General features: G+C 32.4%; 2 protein-coding genes across 2 annotated transcripts; one reads left to right on the top strand and one right to left on the bottom strand.

Annotated features, from left to right (window-relative positions):
* Positions 1-1,282: 1,282 nt before the first annotated feature.
* Positions 1,283-3,279, top strand: LOC109338128 (UPF0496 protein At3g19330-like). Its single transcript, XM_019575269.1, has 2 exons — positions 1,283-1,457; positions 1,702-3,279. The coding sequence occupies exons 1-2, from the start codon at positions 1,367-1,369 to the stop codon at positions 2,790-2,792; spliced, it is 1,182 nt and encodes a 393-aa protein (XP_019430814.1). The 5' UTR covers positions 1,283-1,366; the 3' UTR covers positions 2,793-3,279.
* Positions 3,280-8,225: 4,946 nt separating this feature from the next.
* On the bottom strand, positions 8,226-17,294 carry LOC109338129. The gene is made up of 15 exons (XM_019575270.1): positions 16,945-17,294; positions 16,139-16,233; positions 15,945-16,058; positions 15,555-15,659; positions 15,393-15,464; positions 14,858-14,970; positions 14,436-14,570; positions 13,727-13,795; positions 13,571-13,658; positions 13,386-13,457; positions 13,197-13,297; positions 11,696-11,813; positions 9,911-9,970; positions 9,660-9,770; positions 8,226-8,651 (listed from the first exon to the last, which is right to left on the bottom strand). Exons 1-15 carry the CDS (start codon positions 17,066-17,068, stop codon positions 8,541-8,543), a joined length of 1,488 nt encoding a protein of 495 aa, XP_019430815.1. The 5' UTR covers positions 17,069-17,294; the 3' UTR covers positions 8,226-8,540.
* Between the last annotated feature and the right edge of the window lie 8,685 nt (positions 17,295-25,979).

Here is a 25,979-nt window from a genome sequence, read left to right as displayed (position 1 = left end):
TATATATATATATATATATGATAATGTAGACTTGTGGGAATCAATATTTAAATATTAAACTCTTCATTTTTGAAGATGTCACGTACCCAATACATTTTGACTAAGTAGGCAGTTGAGAGTCTTAGCATATAAAAGTGATTTGCCTTCCACACACATCTTGCACATGTGAGTTTTAGTTCTTCAACGTTGGTCAATTCTTCCTTATGGCATCCGAGTTTGCTCAAGTCTTTATATACAATTTAATATTTGATGATTATTAAAATAATTAATTTGTCTTTATATGTTTATTGTTCCACACCATAAAGTAGATAGGTCAGCAATAAAAAATAAGGTTAATCAATCCTCAATGTAAAATATTCATCAAAACCTTAGGGTTGATGCAATAGCTTTTTAGCGAAGTAGTACAGAACAATCTTTTTTTGGTATGTTTTGCTTTTGGTAAATCACCTTTTTGTTTATGCTAATTGTGGATGGAAAGTTTTTTATGTATAATATAGTTCTTATTGTCCAATAAATAAAAGCCTTTTCTTAATTGAGTGTTGTTAAGATGTAGAAGTCTTCCCTAAATGGAAAGCATTTGACTTTATTTTTGAAAAATTGGTGATTGAATCACATTTAGAAATGTGGATGTAAAGAATAATGCCACATTCCAAAAATCTATTGAACAAAGTGTTAGAAACTAGACGAGTAAAACTTTCTTACGACACCTCTAGTATAATGGAATGAATAAGGCAATAAACCATATATTATTATACTAAATATTATATCTTAAACTTTGTGGGCACCAGTAAAAATATTCACAACAGATAACCACAATAATAACTTTTGGGGTATATATATATATATATTTTATTTTGTACTTATTATTTTAAGATTATATATTATCTATTTTATTATTGTTTTATAATAAATGGTATTGAATTGCTATAATCATAAGTTTATTATATAAATATCTTATTATTAATATAATAATTAATTTTATATATTGATTGTTATGAAATATATAAATATTAAAAATTCGTCAAGTATTTACAATACCTACTAACCATCCATGTATTACAAATAGTGTAAGTTTAGGAATGGAAAAATACTATATGCTTTCACCCAATCATATTGTCATCAGGAGATTAGTGTTTAAAAAATAGTTATAAAATTACTTAAATAAAAGACTAGTTTAATTATCTTTAGATACCATTATAATTTAAAAGTATTATAATCTTTCAATACCGAATTGATTAAAAACAATTTGAGAAAAAAAAAATAGTTTTAGTCATGTTATTAAAGTCGCCACTGTTACCTTCCTTCTGTCTGTATGTAAAATCACCAGCAGCACAAGCTTCACACCAAATCACAGGATAGGAATAGAATGTTGGAATGCCTCTCCTTCAAGTCCATGACTTTGACTCCTCCACCATCCTCCTCAATAACCAACCTTCCTCCTCCTCCTCATTCCCAAGGTAAAACTTCAACCTTTTCTTTCAATTTCATTTTCACATTCACAAAATTATGACCCCTATCTGTTTGCATAAATCTTCTATTGAAACCAACTAATTGATCTAGTAGCGTAAGTCATTACTAGATCCTTAAATAGACCAAAAATTCAAAATTCATTTCTGAGAGTGATACTTGTTGGAGGAGCTAGTTGTTTAGCCATGAGAAGAAAAAAATATCCGACTGAATCTTTTAATTCTTAATTCCCAGGCAATTCGACAGAAGCCACGACACCAGCCACAAGCACGCGTTCCTCACCCTCTGCCAACGTCTCTCGTGAATACGACCTTGCCGTTCAGGCCAACTCCTGTGACAATATCCGTTCCATTATTCAAGCGCCTCCGCAAGACCAACTGCACTATTTCGATGTTAACGGAGAATCAGATAATGAGAATGACTCCTCCCATCATCGCCAAGTCCTGGCTCAGGTTCTTCAACCTGATCACGAAAGCATCCGAGAAGCGCTTCACTCTCACGCGCCTCGCAGCACCCTCACGCGCCTCGTATCCAACTACTTCGACCACAGCGAAAGCACCTGCGACCTCTGCCTCCAACTCCACCGTAGTGTCCACCGCACTCGCTACATCTATACACCTCTCTATGACCTTATCGCAGTCCTCCCGGACGACTCTGGCTCCCTCTCTAAGCACCATTGTGGTCGCGCTTATGACATTTTCGTAGAATTTGATCAACATGACAATCCATTCTTTTTTCCACATGCTCCTCGTAACTTCGCCAACATACGCCACAGCTTCTCTGAGTTAAAGCAACAGATTGAAATCCGTCGAAGTAAGTCTCATTCTAGAATTAGGCTCATTCGCCATGCCACCAATGGTTGTGTAATGTGCTTAATTGTCACTGCTGTGGGAGTAATGGTTTCAACAGTTTTTTTCACCATGCAAGCGGTTGCTGGATGTGCTGTCATTACTGCTGCGCCGTTTTGTAGTAATCGATGTATCCCGCATCCTAAGAAATCAGAGAGGAAGGAGCTTGTTAGGTTGAAGCAGCTTGACGCTGCCGCTAAGAGCACTTATGTGGTGAACGATCTGGACACGATTGATAGCCTTGTTGATCGCCTCCAAGCTGCGGTTGAGGGTGACAAAGCTCTAGTTCGGTTTGCATTGGAGAGGGGCAGGGAGAGGCATCCTATACAGGAAGTGCTCAAGCAGCTTCGCAAGAACCAGCAGAGTTTACAACACCAGCTTGAGGATCTTGAAGAACATATATTCCTCTTCATTAACACCGTTAACAAGGCCAGGTCGTCGCTCCTCCAAGAGATATGCCTTCATCAGATTTTGTAATTTGTCCCTAACCAACTAGTCCCTTTTGTTTATCATGAGATAATGAATGATGAGTCTTGATGTGTGCAATCTGTTTAAGCATGCACAACTGACCCATGGTTATAGATAGACATGAGCTCTGTTTATAATTGATGACTCTAACTATATGTGATAATATGACTAACCCCACTTAGTGGGACTAAGACATGGTTGTTTTCATTGTGTCATAATATGATATACCTCAAAACTTGCTATTTCTATAGAATCCATTGATGTATTTAACATTCTTTCATATGATCAGTACACCACCTACCTTTGCCATAAAATTTTAGACCTTATATGAGGGTTTATGGTTGAATGTCAATATCTCAAAGAAATTAAGGCTCTACTATGGGACTGACTAATATTTGTATGTAATCATTTTTATGCATCATCTTGTACTTCATACGGTTATTGTAAACTTTCATTGTTAATGGCTCTATTTAGATTTGTCTTATTTGAACACCCCGAATAGAGCACCTTGACGACACCAACTCACACGTGGCCGACACACTATTGCACGCAGCGCACTGTCACTTAAATATTTGTGCTATTTATAATGCAAATGATGGAGTAGCTCCTGGACTTACATCTTATGTGTTGCTCTCACTGTTTAGTCTGTCCAGTGAATTTCATAGTTATAGATTCTACCTAACAGTTCTTTTACTTGGTTTTCTGGTTTCCCCTCCACATATTGGAATACATGTGGTTTCGGTGATTTTAGTTCAGATTGACTGTCTCACAACTGTTCTCATTTCATTTTGCAATCATGTCAAGAATCCAGTGATTCAAATTCTGGACCACATCACGTGATGTAGCTGCAATATTGCGGTTGCGGTGACTATCACAATCGCCTCACACCACAATTGCAGTGTGATACCGCATAATAATAATGTAGTCGTATCGGGTCGCGGTGCAACCACATCGGACCGTATTTGGGCTGCATCGATTGCATCAAATTTAAAAATATTTTTTTAATCACAAAACAATTCACAATGCAACGGCTAGAATCCGCATCGCAATGGTTGTAGTGACTACAATCATAGTAATTCCAACTGCGACCACAATTATGACTGCAACTGCAATTTAAAACATTGGTTACCGTTTCTGTTTCTCCTTAAAATTTCATGCCATACCTATTTTTTACTGAGTTCTATTTAAGGGTTGCATTTTCCTAGCGAACAAGTCACTTTATATTAATAAAATTTGAATTGAATTATTGGCTTTTGGAAACATAATGTTCTGTCTCTAAGAATTTTGCCTAGGAACTGTTAGCTCACATTTTTATTTGTCAATTTTCTTTCTTTCTTAGCTTCAAGACTGAATTTTCTTCTGCATTTATCTTGGCTGCATCACCAATGTGACAGTATAAGCATTATAAACTAACAAACAGAGTTGTTTGTAATGAGGTGTTAGGCGATAACCTTAGAGATAAAAGGCATTATGATTGCATTGTGTTTTTGTTTGCAAGTCTCCAATTAAGAATGTTTACTGTAGGAAGAAAGGAAGTGTATGCAGGGATCAACATTCAAGAGTCAAGCTTATAGCATGGAGAGAGAAATAGCTTTGAATTGATGTGTTACATAAGAGAAGGAAATGAAAGAGGTTATTCATTCACCTAATCAGGGGATAAAAAGATAAGAGGGCAAACAAAGAAATAAGCGAGAAGTGAGAGAGACTAGGCCTCTTGAATTCCTGGATTATTTGTGTTTTCTCTTTTTTAGTACTAGGGTATTCCCTCATCCTATGAGTAAGTTAATCTATTTTGGGATGTGTGGTTATCCATCCCAATAAGTGTCGCTTCCAGGAATCGAACCCTTGATCTTTTGTCTTTCTGATATCTAGCGGGACCTTACACTACTAGACCAACACCTTTTGGTATTTGTGTTTTCTCTTTTGATTCAGAGAGTTACAAAGTTTCTTTATACATGCCCATTTGATACTGTTATCATACTGATTTCAATATCACATCTATTGTAATTATTACCTCTTTAAGATCCTTCTGGTTCCTGATGATTTGTTCTATTGGTATTTATACCATAAGTGACCTACACACCTGCAGCTCTTGCTATAATGACCTATTGCATTAGAAATGGAATTTGCCTATGTTTTAGTAAAAACTAAAAATATTAAGGTTCAGACTTGGTTTATGATTCCTGGACAACTATTCCAGAAGTATGAACATAATTGTCTGAGTCCAGAAGTGGAACAACTTCTTGAGGGGGAGATTTGTGTATGAGGCTATGTCTGGTATGGGAAAGGTAGCATAAGGAAGGGGCAATGGTGCATGACATGTACAAAATCTCCTAATTGATATAAAATTTCTTAGTTGATACTATGAGACAAATATAATAATAAGAGCAAATTCTTTAATAAAATGAATCTCCTAATATTACAACACTCCTCTCAAGATGGTGAATAAAGATCTATCATTCCTAGCATGGAAGTAAGATCTTGAAATCTCTCTAAGAGAAGTCTTTTACTCAGTACGTTTGCCAACTAAAGTCCTAAAGAGACGTTCTGTATGCAAATAAGACCATAATCTAGTTTCTCTTTAATAAAGTGTCGATCCATTTCTATGTGCTTTGTTTTGTCGCGTTGGACTAGATTATGAGCAATTATAATAGCAAATTTATTATCACAAAAAAGACTTATAGGAGTTTCCTATGTTATTTTTATGTCTTCCGGTATGTGCTTTGTTCTGCACTTGATCTTGTTACTATATTTGCTAATTTCTCTAGTGTCAAATCTTATTTCTCTACACTCTTTAATTCCAGGGTTTATATTCATTAATCGATGAAATTGTGTATGAATTGTTAGACTCTGATATTACAACTTATTTGGTCGTTCTTAAAATCAATAATCTAATTGTGTTTTCTGGTTTATGTTGTAATTGATTTTTAGACAACTATGTTAGAATTAGCATTGCTTAATTGGTATTTAATTGCACGATAATATATTATCTGGAGTTATATAAGCTTAATTGCTCTCTCTAATCGATTAAGACTAGTTACAATTGAAACAACAAATTGGCCACATACCAATTCACCTCCTCCTTCTTATGTGCAGAACCCTTATAAACCAACAATGGGGGATATGAATGACAATGATACGTCAAGAACCTTAGGGGAACTATTTAGGCAAGACGATCTAGTGAGGATCCGAGTTTATGTTTTGTATGGTCAAAATGGTCTTGTAGATCTAACTAGATAACTTTTGTCGACCTCTTACTATTTTTCAGGTTAAGTGGTAGAAAGATACCAAAAACTGATTGATATGGCATTGTCCCCGATGGGACACATGGTATACCACATAATCGACTTGAATTTGACAAAAAAAAATTGTAGGGTATTTATACTCCCAATTGCTTTATGAATAGGGTTTGGATGGATATTATGAATTTAATGAGTTCGGATTGTGATTGCCTCACGTTGCTTAGGTATATTCATTCTCATTTCCTATAGTACAATCATTAGACATCATTTGCATTGCTCTTATCTGTTATATTGCTTTAATGTTATAATCTATTAGATTGATAAAGTGGTCATCATAATTAGTATCCTAATCCCTCTATTGTTTTATTTATTTATTTGTGCAATGTTGATATGAAAGTTGCATGCATGTATATAGAAGAAAGGTGGTGCAAGTTGCTTCCACTAAATAAGGACAAGTGTCCCATTTAGTTGGACAATTAGGGACACCTAAACTCACTTTTTATGGAAACTAGTTTGTTGTGGATTGGCTGATCTCAACTAAAAAACGCTTAGTTAAACTAAGTAACTAAAATACATCCCCAACTATTTGGGGTCAATTTAACACTCCTCATTCCTTGCTGGACAAAAAACACAATCAACTATTTGGGGTCATTTTTTTCAAACATTAACATAGTTAGATATTTTTATAAATTTGGGGCCCAAAATGTCCTAGCACCCAACCTATAAAATGTCACAGCCAATTTTGAGGGTTTTAGGTTTTTGTTAAACTTATACTCTATATACTTTGTTTTACTTCGACTTATATGAAAGTCATGTATGTGCTTCTAATTTTAAGGCTTGTCTCCACATTTGTAACTTCTCATTTGAATCATCTCTTGAGCTTCCAACTATGATAATATCATTTGCAAAAAGCATGCATTATAGTATTGATTCTTATATATGCCCAATAAACACATCCAAGACCAATGTAAACAAGGGATTATGGTTGACTCTTAGTATAATCCTATTATTTCAATACGAAATCTTATAAGAGTTTACCATCTCTTTGACTTCATCATACATATACTTGATTACTCAAACGTAGGCAATTCGAACTCCTTTATTCTCTCAAAGCATTCCAAAGTACCTCTTTGGGCACTTTGTCATCTCTCTTCTCTAAATCAATGAAAACCATATGGAAATCCATTTGGTTATTTCGATATTTCTCCATCAATCATTGTAGCAAGTATATATCCTCTTTAGCCTACATCCCCAACATAAAACCAAATTGATTTTCAGTAATGTACGTCTCTTGCTTTAATCTTCACCCAATTACCCTCTCTTAGCTTCATAATATGACTCATGAACTTAATCCTCTTCTAGGTTACAAATAGAGATTAAAATATTCTCCTTCACACGCAACTTTAAGAGTCAATTAATGCCCTTTTCTCCCAAAATGTTATTAGTCTGAATATGTATAGTTAGATAACCTAGATAGGTGGCAAATGTTGAAACAAGTGTAGTAAAACACTATACATATTGAAAATAAACAAAGATATTTATCAGGTAAGTATATTGTTCATTTTCAAAATTGTGAGGGAAGTGTCAATGCTATTTTCCTTTCATTTGGACTACGAAAAAATAATTCACCATATTTATAAAATCATACTATTCAATTTGTGCCTCAACATTGACCAAAATCGCTGTGTACATCCCTCGAAATATCCACATGTCATATTGATAATTTCACTAAATTATAAGTGTATGGAAATAACTAGGGCTTAGTTAAGAGTGTAGGATGCTATTGACCCTCCATATTTTCTATTCACCCACTACTAAGCCAATTATAAGTTCATAAATATAAATTTTATTTTTTAATAAAATTATGATTGGTCACAAAGGAATGTGAATATGCATTTGAAAGTGCTAATAAGTAATAACCCATTTTTTTTTTGTTAAAGATATAAAAGGAGAAATTTGTTACAAGGAAAAAGAATTATTAAAACAGAAGTACAAAATATAATACATTCCCAACTTAAATAATTAAATAGTCCCAAACAGTTTAATTGAGTGCATCTTACACTACAGTTTTATTACACTCATATATTAACACATCATTGAAACTATCTGGCTCTCAAACAACAACCTTAAATTGGGTCGACAGTTAAAATTTTACACTAAAGACTCAGAAAGCAGAATGACATAAATTCAAAAGAAATATAGAAGTAACGGATAAACATAACACAGAAATTAACTACCATCTATGACAGGAGACCTCAGTTAAGTAGCGTAAGGGTTTAGGTACGAGTTGAGTTTTGGAGGGAAATGAAGGGAAAATAAAAGCTTTTGAGTCATCTCACTAGTGTATTTCATGACTCTCAAACCTTCTATATCCCTTCCTTCCCCTCCAAAATTCAACTCGTAAAGAGACCCTTAAAGATAAATTCCAGTCCCGGGCAATTTCTTAGGGTTTAATATTATTATTATCCAACATTAACACTTCCACGAGACAGATACGCAGCTTTTGAAAACACCTTTAAGAAGTAGTGTTTCCCTGTCTTGCCTTAAGGACAAGCTCTTCAGTGGTGGTGCCGATGATCTCGTTAGCCCTTTTCAGCCCAACGCATTGATACCGACCAATAGTATCCTGAGTTACAAGGAGAGTTTCAAGTCAACAAAAGAAACTAATAGCATGAAAGATGAATTTCTTGGAGACAAAATAATTTGAAATAATCTCCTAGTAATGCTGACCATTTCATCAAGTAAACCGAAAAGCAACTTAAAGAATTCCACTACTTTCAATCTTCCCTCACTTTGTCATTCAGAATGTCCATATATATTAAACTCTATCAAATGAACATAATTAACACAACCAAATACCCTATGTTGCATGTACACGGGTATGAGATAAGACAGTTTCAAAAAAATCTAAGGTACATGTACGTCAATATAAATGGTGGTCCAGTACACAAGACTCCCATTTAGTGGGGTCAGAAGAGGGTAGATGTATCCAGCCTTACACCGATAAAGAGGTAGTTTCCAAGATTTGAAGGTACATATACATCAATATAAACACGAAAACAATAAATAAATGTGAAATAAAGGTACACCCTCCTAGGCATACAACTCAAGTGGCTCAAAAGATAAGAGAGATCCCAAACTGGTTGGGATGTGAGGGTGAGAAACTGAAACAGGTTACGTGAGACAAAGTTCACTATCTGAAACAGGTTACGTCAAAGGAGTACCCAATTGTACACAACCCAATACGGGTATGTCAGAATTTTAGAAATACAATGTTTCATAGCAAATATGGTTCAAAATTCAACTAATATTTCATCAACTACTTGCATAATCAAAATTACCAATGACAACAACCAAACTTTACATAACCCTTTCGAGGTATAAGGATTACTAAAGTGAGTTTTGCCTCTACCGATATATAAAAAGACTGTAATATCTATGCACTGATAGTATAAACATTTATACACAGCCGGTAGATTATCCATCATGATTAAAAATTAATAGTGGATAATGAACTGATCATGTATAAAACTCGTACACTATCAATACATACATTTTTTCTAATATAAAAAATGAATCTATAGAAATATTAAATATTTCACCATGGATATCTGCAAAATTTGAGGAATCTCACCCGAGTAACAATCCCCAACTTCTCTAATTTATCAACTGCATCATCCACATCGAAATTACATTCCTCTCCAAACTCTTCTTTGATTAGTTCCTCACACCAGTGATCAAGATCCTGGGTCACATTACTAGCACTTAAGTAAAACAAAAGAAACCTTTTTTCCTCAAAGTATAAAATAGAACTTCAAAATATATACAAAAAAATGCCTGAGAAAACAGAATACAATATTGCTAAAAATTATGTTGATTATGTACCTGTCTTGTAGCTTTGCCCTGCTCCATCAGAATAAAGAATGAAAGTATTACCTCTTTGACCTGCACATTTAAGAATTTAAGATTAATAGCATTTAGATGTTTGGCCAGTGCATAGTTACATACAGCAAAATCACAAGCAGGCCTAGAATTCAAATTTAAGGTTAGCAGTAGCAAATGATCTTCCACTGATTGTTAAAGATTGCTTGGCAGTACCCGATATTATCATATAAAAAGTAACAAATTACAGGCTGAAAAAACAGTTGATGCACCTAAATTTAAGTTTTCAGATGCATGATGCAGAAATCAACAATATCCAATAATATTCAAGTAGCAGATACATTTCCAAAGTCTTAATATGTTATTTTATTTATCTTTAGAATTTCAAAGAATGAGACCTAAATTAGGGAGCATCTGAGGAGAACAGCCACATATGACTTTATTTTCTATCTACAAAACATAGCGCTCCATATCCATGATTTTTACAGTGATCAAGACTAGTTTTTCTCGGGATTTCTACTCTTTTACTTAACAAACAATAAGGAGTCATTTGAATTTGTGATCCCTTGGGTCTAGTTGATTCTGTCCTTTTGTCCTCCAGGCAGATGAAAGGCTCCATCTCTTGATTCTTCTCGGGATTTAGGCTACGGAGAGTGCATAAGGTGTCATATATGAATAGAAAGGTGTCACTCAAGTTTAAGGGAAAATTTTACCGCACAGCTAAGACCTACTATGTTATATGAGACTGAATATTGAACAATAAAATGTCAACAAGAGAGTAAACTTAATGTAGCAAAGATGAGAACATTACGTTGCATTAGTGGACACAGTAGACAAGATATGATTAGGAATGGATGTATTAAAGAAAAAGTTTGGGTAGCTCCTAATCGTAGAAAAGATGGTAGAGTAGCGCCTTAGGTAGTTTGGGCGTGTGTGGAGGTGACCATTAGAACCCTAATAAGGACGGTAGATCAAATGGAGGTTAGTCGAATTTCTAGAGGTAAAAGAAGACCAATAAAAACCATAGGAGAAATAATTAGGAAAGATTTAGAGATAAATGTTGTTAGTGGACAAGATTTATGATAGAGCATTATGGCATCATTCGACCCATATAGCCGACCGCGCCTAGTGGGACTAAGACTTGGTTATTGTTGTATTATGACTATATATATCTACCCTCCCAAACCATACTAGGTGAAAGCCTTGGGCCTGGGCCACCCTTTCAAAAAAAGTACATGCTTTCGTGAGAAATTAAGAAGACACAACCAATACATTATCAAGCTTGCTTACAAAGAGGATCATGTTTTTTGTCCCTGTGGGCAAATATAGGCACATATAAGCTTGTTAAAAAACATATTGTCATAAGACAACTTCACAAGCTAAGAAGCTACACACACAACATTGGTGTAAACCAAAATCAATTTATTGGACCACTTTCTCAAAATTCACCTATTTATATACAAAGATTGATATCCAAGATATTCAATGTAGTTTAATACTCCATTCAGCTATCTTATCATATACTATACTTCCAAACCACCAAAACATACAAATCATATGATCAAATATTATTTCCTAACACCAGCAGGAATGATTTAAATCATTATGTGTAATGCATTACTAGATCCATTTAATATACTGGCCTGTTCCAGATTATTCCTTTAGAACTGGCCAGCCCTATCATAATTTCAAAGCAATTAGGAAAAGATTAACAAAAAACATAAAACTATTGATTCAACTGAAAATAAAAAAGCATGTAATGAAACAGGTCAAAAAGCTAGAACTTACTTCCTGTTGAATGACATCATCACACAAATGGAGAAGTGTACCCTTTCCACTGTCCAGTTGTTTGTCATACATTGACTGAGTGATCAAATTTTGGTACTGAGCCATATTTTGTTGGAATCTAAGAGTAATAAAATCAGTAGCCACTATGGTCAATATATTTATCACATGCACTTACATGATGTATACATCAAAAACTTGTGGGATGTGGCAAAAGATAAAGCAAAGGTTCAATGAGTAGCATGACTATTGAGTAATGAATGACAGTTCTGAAAACTGGAACAAACAGTCCAGTCATGCTGCTCAGCGTGGTGATCTTAAAACCGGCCTATGAACCATTGGATCAATCAGAAACCGGCTAACCGTCGAACCAGTACCAGTTTTTTTCCAGAACTAGTTCAATGTTTTGTTAAAAATGTTGAAATGTAGAGCAGCATGACTTAGATTCGAATACAGGCCCCTTTCGGTATTGTGGCAAAGCTGAACCACTTTGAACATGGAAACTTGTTATCTGATGCAAATATTATAAATTTGAAATGTGTGTCATTTAAATATATATTTTTCAATATAAAATATGCCAATATATTTTTATTATAAGATATTTTTAAAATATACTAATTCTTTGTTTTAATTATATTTATATATAAATTGGTTTAACAATATTACTAAAAATCATTTTCCACATTATTCACATCAATAGAATAATGTCCCAGTTCTAAATGAATACTAAAATATAATATGTTAAAGAAGATGTACTTTACAAAGGTAAAAGGAGAAAATCTTCATATACTGATGGTCAAGATTATAGGTTACCGGATGGTCGCATGACAACTTAACAGGTCACGTGCATTTACTTACAGTCATATCATTCAACCAAGTTCCAATTGTCAAGATTCATGCTTCTCGCCCCTCATAATAGCAAGGTTTTATCACCTCTATATATATATATATATTAGAATATAAGTAAGTCCTGCTTTTGTAATATCAAGCTCTTTAGCTTTGCTGATGTGTCCCATCTTCCCTGAGTCCCCAGCTTCTATAAATAGAAGTGAGAAGCTCTTATCTTGTAACAATTAAGAAATAACATAAATAGAATAACTGAATGAGGAGTTAGTTACGTTTCTCTCTCTCTCAATAACCGTCTCAACTTCTTCTTCTTTGTTTCTTCACTTTCTTTACAAAATATATATATATATATATATATATATATATATATTTTGAAGTTCAATCAGGGTTTGATCACAGTTAAACCATTAAACTGTGAATCAGTGCTTCACTGGTGAAATGATCGGTCCAGTTTTCATAACCTATGACTAGTGCGGCCCAGAATAAGTACCAAGAGAAAGAACAGTGGTAACAAATTTACAGCAATTATATAAGACTGGTACAAAAATCTGCTTAAAATACTACCCAATATAATTAGGATCCATTTTTTCAGTGTAATATGCAGTTAATTATCACAATAATTGTTTCCAATTGAAAAGAAAATAGTTAATATGCTTACGTGAAGTATGTCTTAGCACAATAACCAATTACTGTGGAGAGAACAGCAATGATGACCCACCAATCAGCAGAAGGCATTTCAAGTGAACTAACTACAGCAACCTGTGAAGAGAACGTTAAGTGCATTAATTCAAGATGACGAAAAGTTAACAACACTACAAAAAGTACTTGACTATAGTATAGAACTAACCAGACCAACTATAGCTGATACAAGAAACTTGACCCAATCCATTGGAGTTAATCCCGGGTTTTTCTTTTCAGGCTGTCAAGTAAAAAGTTTCAGAGCCACTTGTATTTATTGGGGAGAAAAGGTAATTAAGTAATAAAAGAAATTAGATTGTCTTTTATATGCTTCACAAAGGAGGTAACTCTCACAAGAACGATTTCCATATCAGCCATTGGGATGTTTTTGAAATGCTTCACAAATATTCCTCGTTCTGTTTTTGATTTGGTACCGGCTCTCCTGAAGAAACAATTTTCTCCTTAAACTTCAATTTATCAATAGAAGGTGAATATAGAAGGAAGATCTACCTGTAGATGACAATTATCCGATCAAATGTTGGTTCTTGGATTAGGGTCTTGCCAAGCAATTTGCGGAAACTGGCAGCAAACAATATCATGAGTGACCAAATCATTAAACATTCCAAATTTATGCAATTTGGATGCATAGGCAATAACAATTTCTATGAGAAAGAAATATCATGTGCTTCCGCAAAACAAAAGATGGACTAAATATACAAAGAACTTTGAGGCATTTGAATAATTTTTAGAACACATAAACAAATCATTAAAAGCATCAATGTTAAAGCTAAAATCGTGCTATCTGCTCCTTCCAATAGTTAAGTCCATGAAGTCAGCGCGGTGCCGGTAACAACGGAAAAAGATGGGCAAACATGTAAAATGACAAAGCTTCCGCTCTTTCTTCTCAGCTTAATTGCAATCTAGCGAAGAATATATTTTTGGTGGGACCAAACCTTTTTTATTCTTTCTTCTCTATTTCTCTTTTTAACCAAATAAGTAAAATGAGAAACTCACTCCAATTTATGTCTTCTCTCTTTTTCCTCTCTAGATCAGCTCTACTGAACATCGTGTACAAGAATATGCATCAGATAAGCATCTATTACAAGGAATCATTTTATGTAAATACACTATGAAACCCGCCGGAAAGAAAAGATATCAGGGATAACAATAAAAACAACAGCAACAACAACAACACATGGAGAGAGAAAAGAAATAGGACCTTAATTGCATATTTTCAAGACGTATCCGTTCAACAGAAAGGTCTTCTCCATCTGCTTCATAGTTAATGTCATCGTCCTTCTTTGGATCTTTCTTACTATGCTTTTTCGGCCTTCTGGATAAAAGCTTTTCCAACCTGAAAGCAGCACAGCTCTAAAAGGTTTCTGGAAATAAGCCTAACAAACATGCAGTGTAGACTCTCTGGTACATTTACATGTATAAATTCCAAGATATTGTCTTTCACTGCACATTGAGTCTGATGGTGATATTGATTATAATAAAGGCTAACAAAAAAATAATTTATGTTTCCTTTTCAAGGGTTTCACTGAGACAAGTTAACCTAATCATCAATTTCATCACTTATAATAGTGTATTTTTTACAACAACTATAAAATTTACTTTCCAATATGAGAATTAGCTTACCTTGTTAGTCTTAACAGATATGCCCAAAACCGTGCAATGAGCATGTCCATTTTCTCCATGATAAAGTAGTCATTTGTTCGATCAATTCCAATGCCACGCCGAAAGATAACATACTAAAATAATAGGATGCGTTAGCATGCCATATCATAAACAGACTAATTACGAGGAACTACACAAAAACTAAGATTAGTATTTTTATTTGCATGTTCAGGTCACTTGTTCGGGTGAATTGAAAAACTTCGGATGCAGTGTGGAAAAATACATAAATTAATAATAATTGTGGATCAGCCTCTACTATGCGAGTATTCAAGAGAGAGGGGGTGGATGGAGGAAGGGAAATGTCAAAACAAATAAAGAAGCGACAAAAGCGAAATGATGTATAGTTGATATCTACAAACAATTTTTTCAATGACTTGATCGATTTTTTTATAAGATTATGTTTCTTAGTCCCCCCCTCCAAAAAAAAGAAGGAAATTCTCCACCCAAATGACAGAACAATGAACATCACAGAGCGAAGAAATCCTTATAGAGATACCTTATCCGAGAAATCTGGAAGGTTATCATGATGATGCGATTCAAAATATTTCTTCAAAAGCTTCTTGTCAAGCTTCACCAGCAAAAATACATAAATCAGCAATTGTTCCAAACATCCCAAGTAACACCTATGCCACTAAAGGCACATATATTATGCACAAACCTTAGATTCATCAACAGTAATGGGAAGATTTAGAAGATACTGCCCTGAAAGTGCAACCTCAATCTCATCATCACTCACTATCTTGAAGTTGCTTTTCTCCATGACCTGCATAAATAATCAAAGAATCTTCAGATACCACTAGAAACAAATATTCAAAAGATGTATCTCATGCCACTATCTTTTACTCAGACCCCAATTATTTAGGTCAAGTAAAACTTATTTATCAATTACATTTTACCTTTTTCATTCTAATAACTAGTAATACAGCCATTACATCAATAGTTCAATAACGTAAGCTAGTTATTTCTGATGGATATTCAAGCCTATATTAGCAGGATGCTCAATAACTACAGTTGTGGACATTAATGATGCATGAAATAGCCATTGTACCTGAAATAGGTATGTCAAGAAATTCTGTTCAAGCACATCAATTTCTTCAAGGGTCAACTTCTGCTGTTCCAACTTCTGTGCCCCGTGCACAGGGTCAAAGAGGGAGTAGAGTTGCTGAAAAGGCAAAGGAATTAGGCTCCACAACCACAAGGTATCTATAGCTATATCAAATAAATCAAGGAATGAAGTAATACCATCAAGTCCTCAAATTGTAGGAGGTACCAAGCACGAATCGTGTACTCTACTCTCTTGCAGAGCTTCAAAAACTCAGCTCGATCGGTACTATGTTCTGCATATTATACTCAAACGACTCTAGTTACAAAGAGAATAGCAACTTCGGAGGGAGAGGAATCAGGGAAAATTGTTGCTACAACATAAATAATCAAGCCTTTTCCCACTACATCAAGTTGGCAACATATACCAAATGACGCCATAACATAAATCATATCTATAGACAACCTGTATAAAGCTAAATCTTTCTTTTGCTAACAGATCTTTATCGGTCCCACTCTTCCTCTAACAATTAAGTTGGGCTACCTTCCATCTGAATTTTACTCCATACCTAGTATAAATACCCAATTTTGTCCGACCTATATTTAAAAATACAAAATTTTTAAAAAATATATCACAAAAGGTGGAAATCAAGTTCACCTCTTCCTAAGTGGCAGAGCCGGTATTCCAACTGAAAATCGGGTCACCACACCTAGGCTTCTAGAGATTTTCTTCACACATGCCCAAACCAAATTTGAACCCCATAACAACACTGAAAAAATTAAACTGGGTAAATGGTATGCTATATCAGTGAATTACACCCAAAACCTTGTTTTAAAAAAAGGAATAAAGCAACCCTTATATATCTCCGCAATAACACTCACTCCATCCAAATCAAAATTACATTACAAGCACTCATCACTTCCACAGCATAATGAACAACAAAGAACCAAATTCCAAGATCAAAATGTTGAAACAAGAAAGCAAAATTTAAAATTTAGTAGCATACCAATAAGATTGGCCAATGTCATAACAAGCCTAGGCTTCAGAATTGGAATGACAGATTCACGTTCTAAGCGAATAACCTCATGTCCTTTCTTCTCCCCATGAATCATTCCTTGAGAATCTTCCATTTTTTAAAACGTGCTTACCCTCTTGCGTATGCAGTTTTTTTCAGCAAAAAATCAAATCTTGAAGGCAATGAAAAGCGTAAAGGAATTATTTTTATGCAATAATATCCAAACGGGTGAAATAATAGAGGTAATTTATAATCGTTGTTGGTGAAAATGTAAGATTCAGAAAGGAAAATGGATTCTTAATGAAAACTATTCGAATGTAAAACCAATGTGTTATTTTGGCTTAAATCTTTTGGATACTTAAGCAATTGTTCAGTTATTATTCAGAAGATTAACAAGTTTTTTAAGGAGAAGCACAATTTATCGGTTACTATTTAGCACTTACTACAACACAATTTATAACTGCTTACTAGTAACTATTATTCTTGACTAAAAATCTAAAACCAATGTGTTATAAATAAATGAAACAGATGCTAAATTAATATCAGTAAAACAGCAGATATAATTATCTAGTTTCCGAAGTTGTTCTCCTATTTTGTTTAAGATATAGTTAAGGCAAAGTTGTGAGTACCAATTCCACATGTTAGATTATTGACCGAACTTGAAAATGGTTTTAGTTTATAGTCTTAACTTAATGAGGGATTAGAATATTTTGAACTAGCGAAATCATAGTTCAATCATGTTATATCCGGTTAAATCGTAATAACTAGTGAATCAAATTGTTCCAAATTTAAAGAAAACATAATACTACTCTAATATTTTGTTTTATATTAGTCCAAAAAATATGGAGACATATTACTTTAATATAGTTATATATAATTACTAATTATATAAAATTTTCTATTTATATATACATAATTATATATTTATAAATAAATATTAATTATATATAACATCATCTGATTCAATCAGACAATTTAATCGGTTACACCAATTATATATACTGGATAGTTGGGTTAGATGCCTTAGCTAGCATTTCATAAGATCTTATGGTTGCTTTGGTTCTCAGTTTTGTCATTAGTAAAAATCAAACCAATCCATAAAATCAATTTAACCAACCAATATTGTGAAATTTGGTTAAACTACCATATCATTGAATGTAAATATATATTTATATATAAATGTAAAGTTCTATATAATTAATAATTAAGTATAATTATATTGAAATAATATTTTTCATATTTTTTTGGACCGGAGCAAAACAAAATATAAGATTGGTGATCCATTTTTTAATTTTAAGTGAATCGTCTGGTTCACTTCTTGGGTTATTCCGATTTAACCGAGTTTAACACTGTGAGAGCAGAATTTTCGCGATTCAAAGAGGTCCAAGCACTCATTTGATTAAGACTACAAACTAGAGCAATTTTCAAATCCGGTCAGCGGTCGGACCACCTGGTCCTATTCAGTTCTCGCAAGAACCAACCAAAGAAACACAACTATCTATTTTGTTTTACTAATAGCAAGTTACAATGTGTTTTATTTATAAAAAACACTTGTATCGTATTAGATTTTCGGTCATCAATAGTTAGTGGCCACACTCTCTACTAGACTAATTAACCCTTAATCCCAAGACTAATTAGTTAAATTAATATAATGCCTTTTAACCAAACTAATCATCTAACAAATCATTGCTTGTTGATGAAGTAATATTCTTTGGCATATACAAAGTATTTGTTGAATTATCTAGTTGGCCTCAGTACGGGCCAACATTGCCTTGGCACGAGTCATTGGTCACTCTTTAGCACAACTTATGTGTGCCATGGTGGGTCTTGGTCAGTTTTACCTCTGCATCCTAGTACGCCTTGATTTGCGCATGTGAGCCTATGTAGTCACGACCACTCCAACACATAAATCTAGCTTGGCTCGTATGGTTTGCACGGTTAGAAATTGACATGTTGGCATGATCATGGGCATATGTTACTCGACCAGAGCTCGATATGTTTGCTCGGTCATTGTGCATATACTTGGCATGTTGGCTCGGTCATTGGCATCTTGGCATATGGTATGAGCACCATGATTCAACAAGTTGTGGTGCAATACCAATTCATGTGAGTGTGAGTTAAATTCTCTCACAAGTCACTATGTGATAAATAAGTACCCTTAAAATCTAAACTGAGTAACACTATCTTCTATCTACATCACTAATTCACAGCATTTGTTCCATATGTACTCCACTACTAAATCACAAGATGCTACATGAAGAGCATTTGCACAAGTGCTTTGGAAAGTGAAAGTTCCAAATCCCACGATCTCGTATGTAATTCACATTACTCTTTTTTTCTTGTACTATTATTTATTTATATTTAATCAAATTTGCTTGTTTGTTTTAATAAAAATGTTCCGTTTAATAATTGATAATAAAATAATAGTAATAATAATAAATAATTAAAAATAGTTTACTACTTATTTTTTATGGAATTTAAATAGCACGACTGTGTCCCGTGTCATCTCTTCCTTCCTACTTTAAAAGAGATGTCAGTGTATAATATGTGTCAAACTTTTCCTGCTTTAAAAAATAAATATTAAAAATTTATTGGGATTTTATAGTATGATTGTGATACGGTTTGCTATAATTGACGTGTCTTATCTTTTTTCTAGTTCAAGTGAGAAGTCGGCATATGACTAGTGCTAAACTTTTGTAATTGTTTCCATCTTATTATTTAAATCAGATAAAAAAATCAACTGAAACTAATCAATTAATATATTACTTGAAATTAAGTTTTCTTAAATTTCCTATTACACTTAGGAATACATAGAAACAAGATTAACTATTGTCAGGCATAAAAACAAAAATAAATATTTTATTTTAAAAAATAAATTTCCAAAGGTATAAAAGTTCATGAAGATAGCAAGGGCATCATTTTAATACGAGCAGATAAGGTGCTAATGTCATCTCTGATTCTTAATTGATTCTCGAACTCTGAGCTCATTTTCAGATACCATATTTTCCAATTTAGCCTTAAAATAGAGTTTTCTATGTTTTAATTGCAAAGTTGATATTCAATCGAAAATCAGGTTGACACAAGAATTACACATTAAAATTTATATATATACAAGAATTACACATTATTCTTAAGGACTTGTTTAGGAGCTGAATTTTGGAGGGGATGAAAGAGAAAAAGGAAGGCTTGAGATCCATGAAATACACTTTTGAGATGACTCCCAAACCTTCTATTTCCTTTACTTTCCCTCCAAAATCTAACTCTCAAACAAATCCTAAGGGGCCATAACTATGTTAGAACATATTTATATATAGTTAATTTCTTATGCCTTCCAATGAACAATACTTGTCAAGATTAATATTGACATGTAAAGGTTTGCCAAAGTAGTGTAATCTTCTTAAAATTAATAAGGTGGGATGTGATAAATGTAATATTCAATTGTTGTTCATAAGGTAAATTATAATAAATGTTATTCACCCAACTATCCAAGAGTTGTATGGGATACAATTAAAAACAAGTTTCCTACCCAAATAACCTACTATGAAGCGATCAACCAAAGTTGACTTAAGAATAGGAGAAATAGATATCTTAGATGATTATATATGTAAATATAAGTTTGATTTAATTGAACCAATTTCATGAATCAAATAGTAAGAGTTGATAAATAACAACGATAACAAACTCAACAAGTAACTTATTGTATAGAAACTTCAAGGTTGTCCTCAAACAAGAGGAAAAGTATAGTGTTCTAGAAGAGCCACTTTCTGAGCCCCCATTGAGAATGCCTCAAGAGCTAACAAAAATGCTTATAATAAGTATGAGGATGATGCTCTAGATGTTAGTTGTCCCATGTTGTCTTCTATGAACTCTAAGCTTAAGAAGCAACATGTTCATTCACTTAAACAAGATATTTCAAGGGAAAGCTAAGCAAATGAGGTTTGAAGTCTCCAAACAACTTTAGCAATTTACATTGGTGGAGGAAAGTCTTGTGGGCCCTCATGTGCTCAAGATAATTGGTACATTGAGAACCAAGTGAGACTTAGTTTCCCACTAGACCAAGAGTTGGCCACTTATCTTGTTCTACAAGTGTTTGATAGACAACTTTAGTTAATAAGAATACCCAATTTTATTCGACTCGTGCACTTGTAAAATTAATAAATATATATATATATAAATAAATAAATAAAAGTATAAGTGGATCATTTTTGTTAAAAATGTTTTTAATCAGACTTGATTACATAAAAAATATAATGAAAGATTTTGATTTGAGAAATGACAAAATTTTAGATTTCTCACTCATATAAAAATGAGGTTTAAATAACTTGATTATCACTTATTGGCTAAAAATTGGCCACATACCATCTCAAATTAATTTTCTCTCCCAATTTTAGTTTTAGTTTTAAAATAACAATAAAAAAGTTTTAAATGGTTTTATTAAACACTTAATTGATTCAATAATGATGAGATATCATTTCAACCCACATTATTCATGGGGGACTCCCTCTGAACAAAAATGCGTCTAAACCCTCCTATAAATAGAAGGAAAAACCGACACGTGAGAACATACAAAAATAAAGAAATACAGCAGACAAAAACTAAAAAATGATACAGAGAAACATTAGAGAATCCCAATGGAATTGCTCAAAATATGTGCAACTATTCTCTTCCTTTGTTCACATTGCCCATTGAAGCATAATCATAAGGTCTAATGGCGTTATATGCATATTCTCAAATTTTGTTGTTGTACGACACTACCAACCATTAATTGACATATTACACTAGGTATGTCACCCACAACTTTTATTTCTCACTTACTCATTTTCTTATTTTAGAAATAACAATCATAAGTCACTATATTATAATAACTATAGTATTAAGTAGAATAATACAACGCGAACATCCAATTTTGTCCTGCCCAAAATAAAAAAAAAAATTGATTTTTGACAAAAACATTTTTTAATAAAATGGTAAAAAATGGAAATACATAATAAAAACAAAACAAGGTGGTAAAATATTTTAAAAGGATTTCATTCTTCAAAATAATAATAGAAAAGGAAAGATTTTATTTTCAAAAATAATTTGAGGAAGACAATAATGTTAGATTTTTTACTCATATAAAAGGGGGTTTAAATGACTTAATTGACATTTATTAGTCAAATACAATCTCAAAGTCAACTCTCCTCTCAAGTTTTGATTTCCTTTATAAATAAAAATAAATAAATGGTATTTAAAGAGTACTTAATTGACTCAATAATAGTGTGATATTATTTCCCCATACAACTTTCATTTTATTTCTAAATAAAAAGTAAAAAAAGGTTTTAATTGCTTTAGTTGATATTTATTAACCTAATAATATAGATATTCCATTTAAAAAAATAAGTTTAAGTGATTCCCCTCTGATTTTTTTATTAAATAAAAATATGAAAACATTATAGTCATTTTTATGTGACTTTAAATGCAATAGTTTTTGAGATTTTTATAAGGTTGTGAAATTTCTATCCAAAAAAGCATTTCATATATATTTAGTTTTACAGTCGAATCAATATGAGTATTACAATTTTAAGGTATGATGTGGTGTTGGATATGAGGGTTGCACTTCACTTTTTTTTATTTTTTTTATTTAAATTTATGAACAATTAATTACACATTTCTAAAAAACTTTCAAACATTAAAAATAATGAGATTTTAATTAAGTTTTCCCTCCTTAATACGTGATGAGATATTAGATATTAGAGTTTTACTTTACTCATTTAAGTAGGGACAACATATTAAAATTAAAACATGTCCTCCAATTTAAAAATAAAATAAACTCAACCAACAAATAGTTTTCTACTACAGAACTATGTAGACTTAATTCCTTATTGCTCATGGGGATACATTCAAGAAATATCATATATTGTCAGATCCAATTTTAGGGGTATAAATTAGTTTGAGAAATTAGTGAGGGTACCGTCTAGTATGAGTATACGGGGTGCTAGTAACTTCATCAATCTGTAACCACTCTGGAATCCAAATTTGAAATTCAAAGAGCAACATATTCCTAAAAGTGGGCTTAAATATGTTTTCTATCTTTTGATAGCAAAACATAGTGGTGACTCAAAAGACATCATGTAACCGATGCTTAATTGAAAATTAGGGCACAACAGTTGACGATTCTAGTTGAATTATTTTAAAAGAGAGTCAGGTCTAAAACTTCTAACTACATGGACTTAATACCCCCTCACCTTGTTTGACTTCTCAGTTAATTTTATTGTTTATTCCTTTTTATGTATTTACTTTCTTTATATGTTCTTCTATTTATTCCTCCATTTATTCATGCATTCAAATATATATAACTCAAGCAATCATTGACTCATTCTTTCATACATTTATGCATTTTAAAAAGAAAATATGTTAGTCACACATTTTTCTATTTATTCACTCATTCATTCATGCATTTTAAAAGAAAAAATATATATTTTCATACAATTTTCTATTTATTTATCTATTCATTAATTTATACTTGCATCCAACAATAAAAACATATCATTCATTCATGTTGACATGTATTTAATAAGGAAATATACATCATTCATACATACACCTATTTATTCATTCATACATATACTCACTTATTCATTCATTCACTCATTGATAAATCCATATACTAATTCATTCATTAATCAAACATAAATCATTCAGACATTGTGTTTCATGCATTATAATCTTACTATATCATGCATTATAATCTTCTCATATCATTTTATTCATTGCTACAAATCTCCTCATAAAAAAGCAAAAATAAATAATTTCATAAACATTTCAAATATATCTTTAATAGTTATATTCATGCATCCTAAACATTCATATCCCAAATTGCATTTTTAATTAGTCTCATGCATTCAAGAAAAAAGAAAAATTGCATGTATTCCTTAGCTACATTTCATGCACCATCATGCATTAGATTCATCAATAATTGCAATATCATTCCATTCATACATCCCAAATAAATCAAACACATCTTCTTATGCATGTCTTGTATTTTTAAGCAATGTAGGTTTAAAGTTAACATTACTTACATTTCATGCATCATTTTGAGTTATAGGTTGCATTTCAATATAAGTAATTTAATTTTTTTTAAATATATTTCAGTTCTTGCATATGATGTATCAATAACAATCATTTTTGTTGGGGCATTCATTAGTTAAAGTTTGGTTTTAAGAGCACTATTGTTGGATTTGACTAAAAACAATCATAGTTGAAGTTGAAAAAATCCAAGAAGATAGAGAGAATTCCAATTTGTGATCAAGAATGCATTGACTAAACTTGTTGCACAAGATAGTGCACCATCTCCAACCTAGCTGAACCTGAGATCAAATTGAAAGCTTCTCCTTATTTGAAGACCCTCGACAAAGTCAACTACTCTTACACTCACAAATATTTCCTTTTCTTAGGTTAAAGTTGTATTTTCAATAGTATATATTTTTAAGGAGTATATACTAATGCATTGATTATGCGAATTTACATCCCACACTATATTCCACCAATCACATTTATGGAAAGAAACACACAACATAACAACCCAAATAAGTTAATTCATGCATTAATATCATATATTTAATTAAAAAATAATAAAGAGATTAATATGATTATAAGATATTGTGAATCCTTAATTTGTCCGAGCTAATTTTTTAAAATAAGTAAAAAAAAATACAAAATTTCAAATCAACATAAAATTGAAAAGTGCATTTGATTGTCTCATGATCAATGTTATTTCCTTTGAGTGTTCAATTTTTAGCCTTGAGCTAGGACATTTTTAGAGAATCATTAATAAAACTTTTCTAATATTTAATAGTGACGTTTTTTACAAAGTTCATACTTATTGGGGATGTTACAACAAGAAAGATTTGTCTGAAGATATATGTATATGTAGATAATCAATAAAATTTTGTCAATAGATTAAAAATTTAATTTCAATTAAAATTTAGTCATAAATAATAATACTAAGAAACATAATTATATACATTTGTCTTTAAATATAATGTGTTATATGTATCTATGTTACCAAATAAAGTAACCGAAGGAAAAAAGAAGAAAGGGACTGAAAGCGCAGTTAGAGAAGACGAATGCTAAAGAGAAGGGGGACGCCTAAAGAATCTCAAAGTGAAAAGAATTTGATTAAAAAGGGAGAGTTTGAGAAAATAGTAGAAAGAAATTGAAAAACAAAATTATGTACTTCTCTATCCTATTCTTGTCGTTACAAAATGTGTTGAAAAGCAAGAGCAAATCTCATTCGTGAGGAGGTTACATTTTAATTGGTGAAGATAATGTAGAACATGAAAGGGTAGAGTGGTTTTTGTTGGAACTTAGAATGGTGTAACAGTGAAAAAGAGAAAAGAAAACGTTGGTTGGGAGGTGCTAATATTTGAATAAGGATCAATGGAGAGGCAAGTACTACAAAAAAACAAAAGAAATAATAATATGATAAATCATTTTTATCTTTTTATATGCAATGAAATAATATTTTTGCTATACATGTAAAGTCATATACTTACCTTTTCATTAATGGAGAAGATTTGTGTTCGTAATATTTATGCTGTAATCATGTTGCCCTGATTGAGAATAATCTATTTAAAGTTTAGCCAACCCCTTGTCTTCTCCTGGGGTCTTCTCCATAGGGAACTATATATCCACGAATTGTTTTTATGTTGCATCTATGATGGTAACCACACAAATAGTGTTCTCACATACCACCCCACTCACCTGCTCATAAGTAATCGATTACCAAATATCAGATAGCCGAAAAATTTAAAACATTGAAGATGGTAATCGATTATCCACCTGATGTAATCGATTAATTTGAAAACATAGCATTTGTGTAACCGATTACTCACATGGAGTAACCGATTACACTACATAGTATGTAAAGGTTTTTCTCCATTTTTCAAACATCATCTTCCTCATTAAAACCTCTTCAAACCATTGTAACCCCCACCATCTCGAAAAACTGTCATAATCAACCGTTTTGAGTGGTTTCCGAGTCTATT

Source organism: Lupinus angustifolius, unplaced genomic scaffold, assembly GCF_001865875.1.
Source record: "Lupinus angustifolius cultivar Tanjil unplaced genomic scaffold, LupAngTanjil_v1.0 Scaffold_18_48, whole genome shotgun sequence".
NCBI lineage: Eukaryota > Viridiplantae > Streptophyta > Magnoliopsida > Fabales > Fabaceae > Lupinus > Lupinus angustifolius.
This window is presented reverse-complemented; position numbering and strand designations above follow the sequence as displayed.